This window comes from Taudactylus pleione, unplaced genomic scaffold (genome assembly GCF_031769625.1).
Source record: "Taudactylus pleione unplaced genomic scaffold, aTauple2 ptg001420l, whole genome shotgun sequence".
Lineage (NCBI taxonomy): Eukaryota > Metazoa > Chordata > Amphibia > Anura > Myobatrachidae > Taudactylus > Taudactylus pleione.
This window is the reverse complement of record NW_028285819.1, coordinates 42,670-61,101: the sequence shown is the minus strand read 5'-3', so window position 1 is coordinate 61,101 and position 18,432 is coordinate 42,670. Positions and strand designations below refer to the sequence as shown.

General features: G+C 53.2%; 1 protein-coding gene across 4 annotated transcripts in view; it reads left to right on the top strand.

Annotated features, from left to right (window-relative positions):
• Positions 1–18,390, top strand: part of LOC148442687 (uncharacterized) — a 53,461-nt gene extending 35,071 nt beyond the window's left edge. For all 4 annotated transcript variants that reach the window (XM_088463615.1, XM_088463614.1, XM_088463613.1 and 1 more), the window contains 2 exons: positions 12,745–12,884; positions 17,532–18,390. In XM_088463615.1, coding sequence (XP_088319741.1) covers positions 12,745–12,884; positions 17,532–18,152 — 761 coding nt within the window. In that variant the 3' untranslated portion in view covers positions 18,153–18,390. The remainder of the gene's footprint in view (positions 1–12,744; positions 12,885–17,531) is intronic.
• The last annotated feature ends 42 nt before the right edge of the window (positions 18,391–18,432 follow it).

Here is an 18,432-nt window from a genome sequence, read left to right as displayed (position 1 = left end):
GAGATGTACAAAGTAAAGTAGAAGCACTTTAATTTGTGTGTTACATTTTAGCATCTATATACAGCCTGACAAGAAATGCAGCTATTATGGGACTGTCCCGCCATCCTAATACAGTAGTGACTGTGATGTGGAGACGGTGTGATATAGAGACAGTGTGATATAGAGACAGTGTGATATAGAGACAGTGTGATGTAGAGACAGTGTGATACAGAGACAGTGTGATACAGAGACAGTGTGATACAGAGACAGTGTGGGGACGGTGTGATGTAGAGACGGTGTGATGTAGAGACGGTGTGATGTGGAGACGGTGTGATGTGGAGACGGTGTGATGTGGAGACGGTGTGATGTGGAGACGGTGTGATGTGGAGACGGTGTGATGTGGAGACGGTGTGATGTGGAGACGGTGAGATGTGGAGACGGTGAGATGTGGAGACGGTGTGATGTGGAGACGGTGAGATGTGGAGACGGTGAGATGTGGAGACGGTGTGATGTGGAGACGGTGTGATGTGGAGACGGTGTGATGTGGAGACGGTGTGATGTGGAGACGGTGAGATGTGGAGACGGTGAGATGTGGAGACGGTGTGATGTGGAGACGGTGTGATGTGTAGACGGTGTGATGTGGAGACTGTGAGATGTGGAGACAGTGTGATGTGGAGACAGTGTGATGTGGAGACAGTGTGATGTGGAGACAGTGTGATGTGGAGGCTGTGAGATGTGGAGACGGTGAGATGTGGAGACGGTGAGATGTGGAGACGGTGTGATGTGGAGACGGTGTGATGTGGAGACGGTGAGATGTGGAGACGGTGAGATGTGGAGACGGTGAGATGTGGAGACGGTGTGATGTGGAGACGGTGAGATGTGGAGACGGTGAGATGTGGAGACGGTGTGATGTGGAGACGGTGAGATGTGGAGACGGTGAGATGTGGAGATGGTGTGATGTGGAGACGGTGTGATGTGTAGACGGTGTGATGTGGAGACTGTGAGATATAGAGACAGTGTGATGTGGAGACAGTGTGATGTGGAGACAGTGTGATGTGGAGGCTGTGAGATGTAGGGACGGTGTGATGTAGGGATAGTGTGATGTGGAGACAGTGTGATACGGAGACAGTGTGATGTAGAGACAGCGTGATGTGGATGTGATGTAGAGACAGTGTGATGCGGGGACAGTGTGATGTGGAGACAGTGTGATGTAGGTGATATAGAGACTGTGTGATGTAGAGACTGTGTGATGTAGAGACAGTGTGATGTAGGGACGGTGTAATGTAGGGACGGTGTGATGTAGAGGCTGTGAGATGTAGAGACAGTGTGATGTAGAGAGTGTGATGTAGGGGCAGTGTGATGCGGAGACAGTGTGATGCGGAGACAGTGTGATGCGGAGACAGTGTGATGTAGAGACAGTGTGATGTAGAGACAGTGTGATGTAGAGACAGTGTGATGTGGATGTGATGTAGAGACAGTGTGATGTAGAGACAGTGTGATGTAGAGACTGTGTGATATGGAGACTGTGTGATATAGAGACTGTGTGATATAGAGACAGTGTGATGTAGATAGTGTGTGATGTAGAGACAGTGTGATGTGGAGACAGTGTGATATAGAGACAGTGTGATATAGAGACAGTGTGATGTAGAGACTGTGATATAGAGACAGTGTGATATAGAGACTGTGTGATATAGAGACAGTGTGATATAGAGACAGTGTGATATAGAGACTGTGTGATATAGAGACAGTGTGATATAGAGACAGTGTGATATAGAGACAGTGTGATATAGAGACTGTGAGATATAGAGACAGTGTGATGTGGAGACTGTGAGATATAGAGACAGTGTGATGTGGAGACAGTGTGATGTGGAGACAGTGTGATGTGGAGGCTGTGAGATGTAGGGACGGTGTGATGTAGGGATAGTGTGATGTGGAGACAGTGTGATACGGAGACAGTGTGATGCAGAGACAGTGTGATGTAGAGACAGCGTGATGTGGATGTGATGTAGAGACAGTGTGATGCGGGGACAGTGTGATGCGGGGACAGTGTGATGTGGAGACAGTGTGATGTAGGTGATATAGAGACTGTGTGATGTAGAGACTGTGTGATGTAGAGACAGTGTGATGTAGGGACGGTGTGATGTAGGGACGGTGTGATGTAGAGGCTGTGAGATGTAGAGACAGTGTGATGTAGAGAGTGTGATGTAGGGACAGTGTGATGTGGAGACAGTGTGATGCGGAGACAGTGTGATGCGGAGACAGTGTGATGCAGAGACAGTGTGATGTAGAGACAGTGTGATGTAGAGACAGTGTGATGTGGATGTGATGTAGAGACAGTGTGATGTAGAGACTGTGTGATATGGAGACTGTGTGATATAGAGACAGTGTGATGTAGATAGTGTGTGATGTAGAGACAGTGTGATGTGGAGACAGTGTGATATAGAGACAGTGTGATATAGAGACAGTGTGATGTAGAGACTGTGATATAGAGACAGTGTGATATAGAGACTGTGTGATATAGAGACTGTGTGATATAGAGACTGTGTGATATAGAGACAGTGTGATATAGAGACTGTGTGATATAGAGACTGTGTGATATAGAGACTGTGTGATATAGAGACAGTGTGATATAGAGACTGTGTGATATAGAGACAGTGTGATGTAGAGACTGTGGATTAAAGTTGTTAAATGTTCAAAAATACATGTAAAGAACAGCGCTGCTAATGTATTAGCGCAGCTACAAAAGTGATATATAAAGGAGAGGTATGTGAGTAGTGGGTGCAGGAATTAGTTTATAAACAAATGATTAAAGTGGATAGATATGACACAATTGGAAAAGGCAATACAAATTGAATGAGGAGAAAATTACAATGTATCCGAAGTGTTCTGATCAACAAAGATCAATCAACAAGAGCAGCACACAGACAGGGGAGCGCTTGCAGTGTCAGAGCAGTACACAGACAGGGGAGCACTTGCAGTGTCAGAGCAGTACACAGACAGGGGAGCACTTGCAGTGTCCGAGCAGTACACAGACAGGGGAGCACTTGCAGTGTCCGAGCAGTACACAGACAGGGGAGCACTTGCAGTGTCAGAGCAGTACACAGACAGGGGAGCACTTGCAGTGTCCGAGCAGTACACAGACAGGGGAGCACTTACAGTGTCAGAGCAGTACACAGACAGGGGAGCACTTGCAGTGTCCGAGCAGTACACAGACAGGGGAGCACTTGCAGTGTCAGAGCAGTACACAGACAGGGGAGTACTTGCAGTGTCAGAGCAGTACACAGACAGGGGAGTACTTGCAGTGTCAGAGCAGTACACAGACAGGGGAGCACTTGCAGTGTCCGAGCAGCACACAGACAGGGGAGCACTTGCAGTGTCAGAGCAGTGAGTGCAGTAAGTAGTTGCCTGGATACAGCAGAAGATGGTGATTTTGTTCATTCCCATAAGTATGTTGCTTGTTGTTGTGTAGAAAGTGGTCTGGTTTTGAGTTTCTTTTCCCTCAGTTTTCCTCCAGCATAACTCCCACTTAGTTATCAAATTGTATTTACACTTATAATCTGAACACTTTGAATCTTAACACAGACTATGGCAGCCACCGGCTATGCAGCCTGAGTGAGCAGTAAAGTTTAAACAACACTTCACAACAAACTTATCTTCACATTACACCATGCATGTGCCGTGTCTCCTCTTGGCTTTCTAGGAGAGTCCAATTATGTAGTGCAATAAGCATCCATATTTCCATTTGTATTCTTGCGTAGAATCTTAATACCCGCATTCTCCACCATATGTGATATCTTGGGGGTAATTAGCTCGGCAGGGGGTGGATTAGTGCAGTGTTTAGGTGCTTAATGAGGGTCCACACACAGCTTTCAAGTAAATAAATGATGCTTTAGTTTCCAGCATGGAAAGTCAGGAAACAAACAGAAAATAATTAACAACCTAGCCCCTATTTAGGGAGTCTAACTCACTTCTTGAACCCTCTCTATAAGGGTGCAGCTAATCTGCCAATAAAGTCTCTCACAGTCTCTGTGCCTTCCCTGTATCCTCCAGGTATACAGTAGGTCCTGGCTTCCTCAGCCTGCAGCCCTGCTGCTTCAATGTCACACAGTCTGAGAGGTTTATGGTCCCCTCTTGCCTCCTGCAAGGTCCAGACACAGGCCTCCTGGCCCCCAATGGCTCGCTCAGCTTCACTGGGCTTTCTGGCTGCCATAGTCCCACATAGACTGTCTCCAACAGCAGCTTGACTGGTCTGCCTCCTCGTCAGCCCACACCTGAGCTCTCTCCACAAGGCAGCAATTAGGCATCTTCCCACAATGCTTTTCTACTCTGTGTGGGCAGATCTGTCCTGCCCCACAGAGTCTGCTACTCACCAGCACCACCTCTGGTGATACTGGCACTATTATGTGTATGTATGTATATATATATATACATACATACACACACACACACACACCTCCCCGCCAACCCTCCCTTGGTGGTGCCTAACCCTAAGTCCCCCCCAGGGGTGCCTAATCCTAACCCCCCCTTCCCGCATCCTAAACCTAACCCTCCCGGGGGTTATACATATTATGCCACACAATAGTAGTGCCCATAATACAATGCCAACATTATTAATGCTCTCTATACAATGCCCACAGTAGTAGTGCCCCTATACATTGCCCACAGTAGTAGTGCTCCCTATACATTGCCCACAGTAGTAGTGCTCCCTATACATTGCCCACAGTATTAGTGCCCCTATACTTTGTCCACAGTAGTAGTGCCCCCATACATTGCCCACAGTAGTAGTATCCTTTGTAGAAGTGCCCCCTATAAATTTTCCACAGTAGTACTGCCCCTTGTAGCAGTACCCCCTATACAGTAGTAGTGCCCCTTATAGCACTGGCAGTGCCCCCTATACTGTAGTAATGCCCCATACAAATAAACACACACAGACAATACTTACCTTACCTGAAGCCACGCTCCTCGCGCTCTGCACTGTGGGAGAAACATCATGACGCCTCTCCCAACACCCACTGCAGGAGTCAGAGCTCAGCAGTGAGCTCCATCCTCCGGCTGCAGCAGTGTAGGAACCGCCGGATGCCCGCTGGTAATGCAATCTCAGCGGGCGCCCGGACCTTCTCTGCCCAGTGAGTGCCCTGGCGCTGCCTGAGCTAACTTACCAGGAGACTGGGAGTCGCCGATGCCGTCCTCACTCCTGCGCCTTCACACAGCACCTTCTGATGCATGAAGGCGGAGACGGAGACGTGGGTGACTCACGGCTCCGTAAAGGACAATGAGAGGAGTGGCCGCGCCCGGACATACGCAGCATGCCCTACTGAGGCCGCGGCCTTCTTCCTCATCTCATGTAGCCAGAATAAGCTTCTGGACCGGCATCGGCGCGGGGGAGCTGCAGAGCTGTTAAATGCCGCTAGGCATTCCAGATGCCCTAGGCATTTGCTTAGAATGTCCATGCCTAGGGCTGGATCTGCGCCGCTCCACCAACCCCCTGCGCCCACAGCACTGGCAAGTGGGTCAGTGTCTTTGGCTGCTACCCAGCACAAACCAGGGCTCCACAGCCACAGCTGGAAGCCAGGGGGAGCACAGGCGGTGCTCACAAGATAGGAGCATGGGAGACCACCAGCAGTGCTGACAGTGTTCGGCATGTTGTCTCCATCTTTCCAGCAGATGCTGGACAGGGGCCGCATTTAAGACGCAGACCCTCCAGACAAGATAGTTCTATGCCCCTTTTCGGTTTCCGATTCGGACTCGCTCACTTGGACATTATGTGTAATATTTCAGATGCTGAGTCCTTCGTCAATCTAGGAGAACTCCCTACCGCAGATAGATATAGCGGTCCTGATTAAGATGGTTAAAGCTGTCCGCCGCATCAAAGATGCTGAGCAGACCCCTATGGCTAGCACTCCGGTTTTTCAAGCATCAGAAGAAGGTTTCGGCAGAATTCCCATCTTCTGCACAGCTAGAGAAAATTCTAGGGGAGATGTGGGCTCAGCCTAACAGGCGCTTCCAGGTTTCTAAGCGCATTGCCTCCTTTTCTCCTCTGCCTGCTGTGGATCAGGCAACATGGGAGTCTCCTCCTCAGGTGGATACTCACATTGTCCGCCTAGTCAAGAACTCTACCCTTCCTATTTCTAATACGGCATTCCTTAAGGATCCAACAGATAGGATGTTGGAATCTTTCAACAAAGGGTTTTATACTCATGCAGGTGCTATTGCATGTCCAGCCCTGGCTTCCACTTGGGTGGCTAAAGCCATCGGAGATCGGATAGATGTCCTTCAGGAGGTCCTCAGCTCGAGTACCCATAAAAATGAGCCATTGGCATTAGTGGAGTACATCAGAAGGCAGCCTCTTATCTAAGAGAGGCAGCGATACTGATGTCCTAACCTCCAAGGTGTCAGCAACCTCGGTGACTGCTATTCGAGCCCTCTGGCTTTGTTCCTTGTGCACTGACCCTGTCTCTAAGAAGGCCTTCCTTAGTAGCTCTTTCGTATTCAGGAGGCATTGTCTTTGGTCCTGATTAGGACAAGATTCTAGCCGCTGTGGCGACGGCCTCCCTCCCTACTGTGGCATCCCCTAGGTCGCGAACTTCTAGTTTTCGCTCCTTTTGTCTGCAGGGAAAGGCCAAAGGCCAGCCTTACTCGAGATCTCACGATTACTCTTCCAAGCCATGAGCTAAACAGCCCTGGTCTACCAGATGTCTCACCACCAAGCCTACAGACAGCCTGCTGCTTGTTGGGTCAAGCCTCCACTTGAGGGTCCCAGCGTGGGAGACTGACTTCTGCTTTCCTCCAAGACCTGAATTGCTACCACATCAGATGCCTGGGTGTGAGGTGTTGTCTCCCTAGGCTATGCCCTAGCCATTCGGGAGTGACCTCTGAACCAATTTTTTTCCACAGGCTTTCTGGTGGATCCAGGCAAAGCAGAAGCACTGAGTCTATTCACTCCCTGCTGGCCTCCACAGTAATTGTTCCAGTTCCCCCATCTTGGGAGAGACAAGGGCTTTTATGCTAACTTCTTCTTGGTTCAGAAGCCGAATGGTTCTTTCAGGCCAATCCCCAAATTCCGCATGGAGTCTCTATGTTCCATTGTTTTGGCACTGGATCCGGGAGACTTCATGGCCTCCTTGGATTTCCAGGATGTCTATTTGCAAGTTCCAATCTTGCTAAGTCACTAGAGCATTCTCAGGTAGCGGTCCAGAAGGAGCATTTCCAATTTCGGGCATTACCATTTGGTCTTTCCACGGCCCCTCGGGTCTTTACAAAAGTTATAGCGGTCGTGACAGCTCATTTAGGCTGCAGATGTATCAGGATTCTACCTTATCTAAACAACCTTCTGATCCTCACCCAGTCTCCGGACATTCTCAGGGAACACATCCGTTTCTCAATGGCTCTCCTCCAGTCCTACAGAGGGAGCAACAATTGGAAGAAATCCTCCTTGACTCCATCGCAGGAGATGTACCAACTGGGGGCTTTGTTGGATTCCACGTTTCAGCAGGTCTTCCTCCCGCCAGAAGAGCTTTGGGACCTACAGGCCAAACTTTGCAAGTGGTTAAGTCATCGCCGAATGTCAATACATTCTTCCATGCAGATCCTGGGCTTGCTTGTCTCCACCTTCGACATGGTAGAGTATGCCCAGTTTCACTCCCGGCCTCTTCAGATGGAGGTTCTGTCCTGGGGAACAGGTCCCCAGCTCACGACACAAGCAATCAAGCACTCATCCTCCCGCGGAAGGTTCGGCTCTCCCTCTTGTGGTCAAGGCATCCTACTTAGACAAGGGCCGCTCTTCTTGGGTTGGTGGATGGCTTCCGAGAGTCGGCTACTGATCAACGTTCTGGAACTCCGAGCAATCTTCAGAGCTCTCTACCAGGCTTTTCTGCTAGTGCTCCCCCACTCTGTCACTCCTACGGTCTGTACTGAATACAGCGCTGAGGCAGATTTCCTCGCACAACGTTCTGCTGCTCCTCTCTGTCACCCAAACAGTCTGTACTGAATGCAGCGCCGAGGCTGATTTCCTCACACAATGTTCTGCTGGCGGGAATGGAGGGACAGCATCGCTGCGGCAGCTGGCAGGAATGGAGGGACGGCATCGCTGCGGCAGCTAGCTGGAATGGAGGGACGGCATCGCTGCGGCAGCTGGCGGGAATGGAGGGACGGCATCGCTGCGGCAGCTGGCGGGAATGGAGGGACGGCATCGCTGCGGCAGCTGGCGGGAATGGAGGGACGGCACCGCTGCGGCAGCTGGCGGGAATGGAGGAACGGCACCGCTGCGGCAGCTGGCGGGAATGGAGGAACGGCACCGCTGCGGCAGCTGGCGGGAATGGAGGGACGGCACCGCTGCGGCAGCTGGCGGGAATGGAGGGGCGGCATCGCTGCGGCAGCTGGCGGGAATGGAGGGACGGCATCGCTGCGGCAGCTGGCGGGAATGGAGGGGCGGCATCGCTGCGCCAGCTGGCGGGAATGGAGGGACGGCATCGCTGCGGCAGCTGCCGGGAATGGAGGGACGGCATCGCTGCGGCAGCTGGTGGGAATGGAGGGACAACATCGCTGCGGCAGCTGGCGGGAATGGAGGGACAGCATCGCTGCTGCAGCTGGCGGGAATGGAGGGACAGCACTGACCCATACCTGCCCGCAAACACTGGCCCATACTGACACATACCTGCCTGCACACTGGCCCATACCTGCCCGCACACACTGGCCCATACTGACACATACCTGCCCACACACTGGCCCATACTGACACATACCTGCCCGCACACTGGCCCATACTGACACATACCTGCCCGCACACACTGGCCCATACTGACACATACCTGCCTGCACACTGGCCCATACTGACACATACCTGCCTGCACACACTGACCCAAACCTGCCCGCACACACTGGCATATACCTGCCACACACTGACCCTTACCTGCCCGCATACACTGACCCATACCTGCTTGCAAGCACTGACCCATACCTGCCACACACTGACCCTTACCTGCCCACATACACTGACCCATACCTGCCACACACTGACCCATACCTGCTTGCAAGCACTGACCCATACCTGCCCGCACACACTGACCCTTAGGATGACAGGAAGCGCATCACTGACCCTTAGGGTGACAGGTAGCACATCAATAAGCACATCACTGACCCTTAGGGTGACAGGTAGCACATCACTGACCCTTAGGATGACAGGTAGCACATCAATGAGCACATCACTGACCCTTAGGGTGACAGGTAGCACATCACTGACCCCTAGGATGACAGGTAGCACATCACTGACCCTTAGGGTGACAGGTAGCACATCAATGAGCACATCACTGACCCTTAGGATAGCAGGTAGCACATCACTGACCCTTAGGGTGACAGGTAGCACATCAATGACCCTTAGGATGGCAGGTAGCACGTCACTGACCCTTAGGGTGACAGGTAGCACGTCACTGACCCTTAGGGTGACAGGTCGCACATCACTGACCCTTAGGGTGACAGGTCGCACATCACTGACCCTTAGGGTGACAGTTAGCACATCAATGACCCTTAGGATGGCAGGTAGCACATCACTGACCCTTAGGGTGACAGGTAGCACATCACTGACCCTTAGGATGACAGGGAAGCACATCACTGACCCTTAGGGTGACAGGAAACCCCTTAGGGTGACAGGTAGCACATCAATGACCCTTAGGATGGCAGGTAGCACGTCACTGACCCTTAGGGTGACAGGTAGCACGTCACTGACCCTTAGGGTGACAGGTCGCACATCACTGACCCTTAGGGTGACAGGTAGCACATCAATGACCCTTAGGATGGCAGGTAGCACATCACTGACCCTTAGGGTGACAGGTAGCACATCACTGACCCTTAGGATGACAGGGAAGCACATCACTGACCCTTAGGGTGACAGGAAGCCCCTTAGGGTGGCAGGTAGCACATCACTGACCCTTAGGGTGACAGGAAGCACATCACTGACCTTTAGGATGACAGGAAGCACATCACTGACCTTAGGATGACAGGAAGCACATCACTGACCTTTAGGATGACAGGAAGCACATCACTGACCCTTAGGGTGACAGGTAGCACATCACTGACCCTTAGGGTGACAGGTAGCACATCACTGACCCTTAGGGTGACAGGTAGCACATCACTGACCATTAGGGTAACAGGGAAGCACATCACTGACCCTTAGGGTGACAGGTAGCACATTACTGACCCTTAGGGTGACAGGTAGCACATCACTGACCCTTAGGGTGACAGGTAGCACATCACTGACCCTTAGGATAACAGGGAAGCACATCACTGACCCTTAGGGTGACAGGTAGCACATCACTGACCCTTAGGGTGACAGGTAGCACATCACTGACCCTTAGGGTGACAGGGAAGCACATCACTGACCCTTAGGGTGACAGGGAAGCACATCACTGACCCTTAGGGTGACAGGGAAGCACATCACTGACCCTTAGGGTGACAGGTAGCACATCACTGACCCTTAGGGTGACAGGGAAGCACATCACTGACCTTTAGGGTGACAGGTAGCACATCACTGACCCTTAGGGTGACAGGTAGCACATCAATGAGCACATCACTGACCCTTAGGATGGCAGGTAGCACATCACTGACCCCTAGGATGACAGGTAGCACATCACTGACCCTTAGGGTGACAGGTAGCACATCAATGAGCACATCACTGACTCAAAAAAGTTTGGGAACCACTGTCCCAACATGTAGATTGCTGACCTCTACTGGTGGAACCACCACATTGCAGCTCATGTCACCGTAAGCTGGGTACACACAATACTATATTTTCCGTTCAGGGGTGTAGCTAGATCTATGCCCCCCTCCCTGAGATGATGCTGGTGAGCAAACTGTTTACTCATCACGGGATGAAGTGCGCCTATGACTCGCAGGAGGGATCATCAGCGCTGTGCCCCCTGGGGCCTGATTCAGAGACAGACGCTAATGTGAGCGGAACTGTGTCTCTGTACGCAAAGCAGCTGCAATAATATGCTAATGTTAGCAAAGATCACCCGAGCATAAAGACGCCCACTACTGCCTTCTCACCTGCATACAACTACGCACACCTACTTAAACATCGGTACCATCAAAGTTTATCGGCGGCCAATTTACCCTTGCGGAAGGTCTGACCTGACGCAGGCCAGGGAGCTCTTCTGCATCACGCAGAGCTGCGTATGCAATTGTAGTGGGTAATTTATGCACGCCCACGTAACGGCGTTCAAATGACCAGGCAAGCCTGCGTTTCGCTAACCACCCAGTTTACACCCCAAAACTGTCACTTCCTGTCAATCAATCTGCAATGGGCCTCCGCGGTCTGCATGAACACCCAGCTGCCTTCGCGCACTGTAATGCATGCTCAATGGTGAATAATCGCTTGATCTGCGTGCGATTTGCAGTTGCAGACCCGTGTGATTCTTGTGTGTGCCGTGTTTGATTCTCAGGTGTGCTGTATGATGCTCGGGTGTGCTGTGCGATTCTCGGGTGTGCTGTGCGATTCTCGGGTGTGATATGTGATTCTCAGGTGTGCTGTGTGATTCTCAGGTGTGATGTGTGAATCTCAGGTGTGATTCTCATGTGTGATATGTGATTCTCAGGTGTGATGTGATTCTCGGGTGTGCTGTGCGATGCTCATTCTCAGGTGTGATTCTTGTGTGATATATGATTCTCAGGTGTGCTGTGATTCTCGGGTGTGCTGTGTGATTCTCGGGTGTGCTGTGCGATTCTCGGATGTGCTGAGCGATTCTCGGATGTGCTGAGCGATTCTCGGGTGTGATGTGTGATTCTCGGGTGTGATGTGTGATTCTCGGGTGTGATTCTCGTGTGATATGTGATTCTCAGGTGTGCTGTGTTTGATTCTCGTGTGATGTGATTCTCGTGTGTGCTGTGTGATTCTCGGGTGTGCTGTGTTTGATTCTCGGGTGTGCTGTGTGATGCTCAGGTGTGCTGTGCGATTCTTGGATGTGCTGAGCGATTCTCAGGTGTGATGTGTGATTCTCAGGTGTGATTCTCGTGTGATAGTTGATTCTCGGGTGTGCTGTGTGATGCTCGGGTGTGCTGTGTGATGCTCGGGTGTGCTGTGCGATGCTCGGGTGTGATGTGCGATTCTCGGGTGTGCTGTGTGATTCTCGGGTGTGCTGTGCGATTCTCGGGTGTGCTGTGTGATTCTCGGGTGTGCTGTGCGATTCTCAGGTGTGATTCTCAGGTGTGATGTGCGATTCTCGGGTGTGCTGTGTGATTCTCAGTAGTGCTGTGCGATTCTTGGGTGTGATGTGCGATTTTCGGGTGTGCTGTGTGATTCTCGGGTGTGCTGTGCGATTCTCAGGTGTGATTCTCAGGTGTGATGTGCGATTCTCGGGTGTGCTGTGCAATTCTCGGGTGTGCTGTGCGATTCTTGGGTGTGCTGTGCGATTCTCAGGTGTGATTCTCGGTTGTGCTGTGCAATTCTCGGGTGTGAGTGGATAGGGAAGCAGAATAAGTGATGCTGGTGGGGTCACTCTCTCCTACTTCCCATTGCTCCCATCTCACCCCCCAAACAGGGAAATCCACAACATGCAGCTCTTATTTCCCTATGTACAGTAAGTGCATGAGACCCTAATGGCATCTTTGTATCGTACGTCGCCTGCCTACTTGTTCTGTTCAGCAATACACTGTTACAAGATGCCCCTCACTCTCACCCCCACACCATCACTTTGCCTTATGCGCCACCCTCAGTCCTATATTCAGTGTAATGTCCCCACTTAGATCTGATTACTCTCTGGTACCTCCTTACAGACAGCAGCTCAGAGAGCATCAGTTCTGAGGAAACTCCACTTCCGACTACTGTCAGCACACCAGACGACATCCAGCCGGAGGCACCGGCACAAGCGGCATCTACCCCTATTTACATACTGCAAACTGTTGTCCTGAAGCAGGTGAGAAAGGAGACTTGTGATAGGGGGATTCCACACCCACAGGGGAATGAGCTTAGGGGGGATTCCACACCCACAGGGGAATGAGTTTAGGGGGGATTCCACACCCACAGGGGAATGAGCTTAGGGGGGATTCCACACCCATAGGGGAATGAGCTTAGGGGGATTCCACGCTACCGCAGGGGAATGAGCTTAGGGGGGATTCTACGCTACCGCAGGGGAATGAGCTTAGGGGGGATTCCACACCCACAGGGGAATGAGCTTAGGGGGATTCCACGCTACCACAGGGGAATGAGCTTAGGGGGGATTCCACGCTACCACAGGGGAATGAGCTTAGGGGGGATTCCACGCTACCACAGGGGAATGAGCTTAGGGGGGATTCCACGCTACCGCAGGGGAATGAGCTTAGGGGGGATTCCACGCTACCGCAGGGGAATGAGCTTAGGGGGGATTCCACGCTACCGCAGGGGAATGAGTTTAGGGGGGATTCCACGCTACCGCAGGGGAATGAGCTTAGGGGGGATTCCACTCTACCGCAGGGGAATGAGCTTAGGGGGGATTCCACGCTACCGCAGGGGAATGAGCTTAGGAGGGATTCTACGCTACCACAGGGGAATGAGCTTAGGGGGGATTCCACGCTACCGCAGGGGAATGAGCTTAGGGGGGATTCCACGCTACCACAGGGGAATGAGCTTAGGGGGATTCTACGCTACCGCAGGGGAATGAGCTTAGGGGGGATTCCACACCCACAGGGGAATGAGCTTAGGGGGATTCCACGCTACCACAGGGGAATGAGCTTAGGGGGGATTCCACGCTACCGCAGGGGAATGAGCTTAGGGGGGATTCCACGATACCACAGGGGAATGAGCTTAAGGGGGATTCCACGCTACCGCAGGGGAATGAGCTTAGGGGGGATTCCACGCTACCGCAGGGGAATGAGCTTAGGGGGGATTCCACGCTACCGCAGGGGAATGAGCTGGGGGGATTCTACGCTACCGCAGGGGAATGAGCTTAGGGGGGATTCCACGCTACCGCAGGGGAATGAGCTTAGGGGGATTCCACGCTACCGCAGGGGAATGAGCTTAGGGGGATTCTACGCTACCGCAGGGGAATGAGCTTAGGGGGGATCTACGCTACCGCAGGGGAATGAGCTTAGGGGGGATTCTACGCTACCGCAGGGGAATGAGCTTAGGGGGGATTCTACGCTACCGCAGGGGAATGAGTTTAGGGGGGATTCTACGCTACCGCAGGGGAATGGGCTTAGGGGGATTCCACGCTACCGCAGGGGAATGAGCTTAGGGGGATTCCACGCTACCGCAGGGGAATGAGCTGGGGGGATTCCACGCTACCGCAGGGGAATGAGCTTAGGGGGATTCCACGCTACCGCAGGGGAATGAGCTGGGGGGATTCCACGCTACCGCAGGGGAATGAGCTTAGGGGGATTCCACGCTACCGCAGGGGAATGAGCTGGGGGGATTCCACACTACCACAGGGGAATGAGCTTAGGGGGATTCCACGCTACCACAGGGGAATGAGCTTGGGGGGGATTCCACGCTACCGCAGGGGAATGAACTGGGGGGATTCCACGCTACCGCAGGGGAATGAGCTTGGGGGGGGCATTCCACGCTAACGCAGGGGAATGAGCTGGGGGGATTCCACGCTACCGCAGGGGAATGAGCTGGGGGGATTCCACGCTACCGCAGGGGAATGAGCTTAGGGGGGATTCCACGCTACCGCAGGGGAATGAGCTTAGGGGGGATTCCACGCTACCGCAGGGGAATGAGATTAGGGGGGATTCTACGCTACCGCAGGGGAATGAGCTGGGGGGATTCCACGCTACCGCAGGGGAATGAGCTTAGGGGGGATTCCACGCTACCACAGGGGAATGAGCTTAGGGGGGATTCCACGCTACCGCAGGGGAATGAGTTTAGGGGGATTCTACGCTACCGCAGGGGAATGAGCTTAGGGGGGATTCTACGCTACCGCAGGGGAATGAGCTTAGGGGGGATTCCACGCTACCGCAGGGGAATGAGCTTAGGGGGGATTCCACGCTACCGCAGGGGAATGAGCTTAGGGGGATTCCACGCTACCGCAGGGGAATGAGCTTAGGGGGATTCCACGCTACCGCAGGGGAATGAGCTTAGGGGGATTCCACGCTACCGCAGGGGAATGAGCTTAGGGGGCATTCTACGCTACCTCAGGGGAATGAGCTGGGGGGATTCCACGCTACCACAGGGGAATGAGCTTAGGGGGATTCCACGCTACCACAGGGGAATGAGCTTAGGGGGATTCCACGCTACCTCAGGGGAATGAGCTGGGGGATTCCACGCTACCACAGGGGAATGAGCTTAGGGGGATTCCACGCTACCGCAGGGGAATGAGTTTAGGGTGGATTCCACGCTACCGCAGGGGAATGAGCTTGGGGGGGGATTCCACGCTACCGCAGGGGAATGAACTGGGGGGATTCCACGCTACCGCAGGGGAATGAGCTTGGGGGGGGATTCCACGCTACCGCAGGGGAATTAACTGGGGGGATTCCACGCTACCTCAGGGGAATGAGCTGGGGGATTCCACGCTACCACAGGGGAATGAGCTTAGAGGGATTCCACGCTACCGCAGGGGAATGAGTTTAGGGTGGATTCCACGCTACCGCAGGGGAATGAGCTTGGGGGGGGATTCCACGCTACCGCAGGGGAATGAACTGGGGGGATTCCACGCTACCGCAGGGGAATGAGCTTGGGGGGGGGCATTCCCCGCTAACGCAGGGGAATGAGCTTGTGGGATTCCACGCTACCGCAGGGGAATGAGCTGGGGGGATTCCACGCTACCGCAGGGGAATGAGCTTAGGGGGATTCCACGCTACCGCGGGGGAATGAGCTTAGGGGGATTCCACGCTACCGCAGTGGAATTAGCTTAGGGGGATTCTACGCTACCACAGGGGAATGAGCTTAGGGGGATTCTACGCTACCACAGGGTAATGAGAAGGGATTCCACGCCATCGCAGGGGAATGAGCTTGGGGGGATTCCACGCCACCGCAGGGGAATGAGCTTGGGGGGATTCCACGCCACCGCAGGGGAATGATCTTGGGGGGATTCCACGCTACCGCAGGGGAATGCGCTTAGGAGGATTCCACACTACCTCAGGGGAATGAGCTGGGGGATTCCACGAAACCGCAGGGGAATGAGCTGGGGGGATTCCACGCTACCGCAGGGGAATGAGCTGGGTGGATTCCACGCTACCGCAGGGGCATGAGTTTAGGGTGGATTCCACGCTACCGCAGGGGAATGAACTGGGGGGATTCCACGCTACCGCAGGGGAATGAGCTGGGGGGATTCCACGCTACCGCAGGGGAATGAGCTGGGGGGATTCCACGCTACCGCAGGGGAATGAGCTTGGGGGGGGGGGATTCCATGCTACCACAGGGGAATGAGCTTGGGGGGGGGATTCCATGCTACCGCAGGGGAATGAGCTGGGGGGATTCCACACTACCGCAGGGGAATGAGCTTGGGAGGGATTCTACGCTACCGCAGGGGAATGAGCTTGGAGGGATTCTACGCTACCGCAGGGGAGGGAATGAGCTTAGGGGGATTCCACGCTACCGCAGGGGAATGAGCTTGGGGGGATTCCACGCTACCGCAGGGGAATGAGCTTGGGGGGATTCCACGCCACCGCAGGGGAATGAGCTTGGGGGGATTCCACGCCACCGCAGGGGAATGAGCTGGGGGGATTCCACGCCACCGCAGGGGAGTGAGCTGGGGGGATTCCACGCCACCGCAGGGGAATGAGCTTAGGGGGAATTCTACGCCACCGCATGGGAATGAGCTTAGGGGGATTCTACGCCACCGCAGGGGAATGAGCTGGGGGGATTCCACGCCACCGCAGGGGAATGAGCTTGGGGGGATTCCACGCCACCGCAGGGGAATGAGCTTGGGGGGATTCCACGCTACCGCAGGGGAATGAGCTGGGGGATTCCACGCTACCACAGGGGAATGAGCTTAGGGGGATTCCACGCTACCGCAGGGGAATGAGTTTAGGGTGGATTCCACGCTACCGCAGGGGAATGAGCTTGGGGGGGGGATTCCACGCTACCGCAGGGGAATGAACTGGGGGGATTCCACGCTACCGCAGGGGAATGAGCTTGGAGGGGGCATTCCACGCTAACGCAGGGGAATGAGCTGGGGGGATTCCACGCTACCGCAGGGGAATGAGCTGGGGGGATTCCACGCTACCACAAGGGAATGAGCTTGGGGGGGATTCCACGCTACCGCAGGGGAATGAGCTTGGGGGGAGATTCCACGCTACCGCAAGTGAATGAGCTTGGGGGGGGATTCCACGCCACCGCAGGGGAATGAGCTTGGGGGGATTCCACGCTATAATCAGGGGAATGTGGGGGGGGGGGGTCATTCCATACTACAACAGGGGATTGAACTGGGGGGAGAGTGGAAGGAAGTACCAAAGTACAGAGGTAACAGAGTAGGGACATAACACTGCTGGACACTCCCTACTTCTGTATATTGCTTCAATGATACTATTGCTAATGCCATTATAAGGAGGACATGTCAAATTCCATCTACAACTATGGATTATGAAATCTTCTTCTATACGTCTGGTAAATAACTCGATTTAATAACTTTATCTCTCCTTTGTAGCCACGGATCATTCTCGTCCAGACACCCCACTGTCGCCATCGCAAGCGACCGTCCCCGGAATCCTACCTTCCCATCCTACGTTCTTATCCCAAGATTGCTCCCCGTATTGCCGCTCCACCCACATCTCCCCCAAGTTCAACTTCCGAAAGTCCCGCTCCCCCCATGTGTAAACAGGCTATCCCCACACTCCTGGAGGTGTCCCTCCGTTCTCTAGCGTTGCTGCGCCGGACACGGGAGACCCAGCGATCTATTCGTGAGCTGAGGGCACATGCTATATTATATCAACGAGCGCTACACGGTGAGGAGGGGGGATGGGAGCGGCTGCAGAGAGCAATGGAAAGGAGCGGCAGTTACCGTAACAGGCCCCTCTTATCTGACAGAGATGGGATATCGCAAGCAGAAGAATCACTGGCCAGCACGGTGACCACCTTGGATGGCACGGAGACCTCCTTGGATGGCACGGAGACCTCAGCGGGTGACACAACGCTACCGTTAGAGGAATTTTTATCTTCATCAGAAGATGGAGATATACAAACAGAGGAAGCGATGACATCATCAGGGAAATCCGTGATGTCACAAGAGGTTGTAACATCGGAAGGTGGAAAAGAAGCAGAAGTATGATAGTGAACAATGGGTGACGTCATTGGCTAAGACTGTGACCTCATTGAATGTAACCCCACCACAATTTTTATATATATAATGTTTATAAAAATGTCAATTTTCTGTCATTATTGCTTAAGACAAAATATTTTTCTCATTAAGAGTCACAAGACTGGAGCAGGGAATAGCCAATGCCTGACCAGAGACTTGTCGCCTCATTGCTGTAATCTATTTATACTATATCACATCATGATCGGAATCTGGCAAACACTGGTCTGACTGTTTCTTTGCTGTATATAAT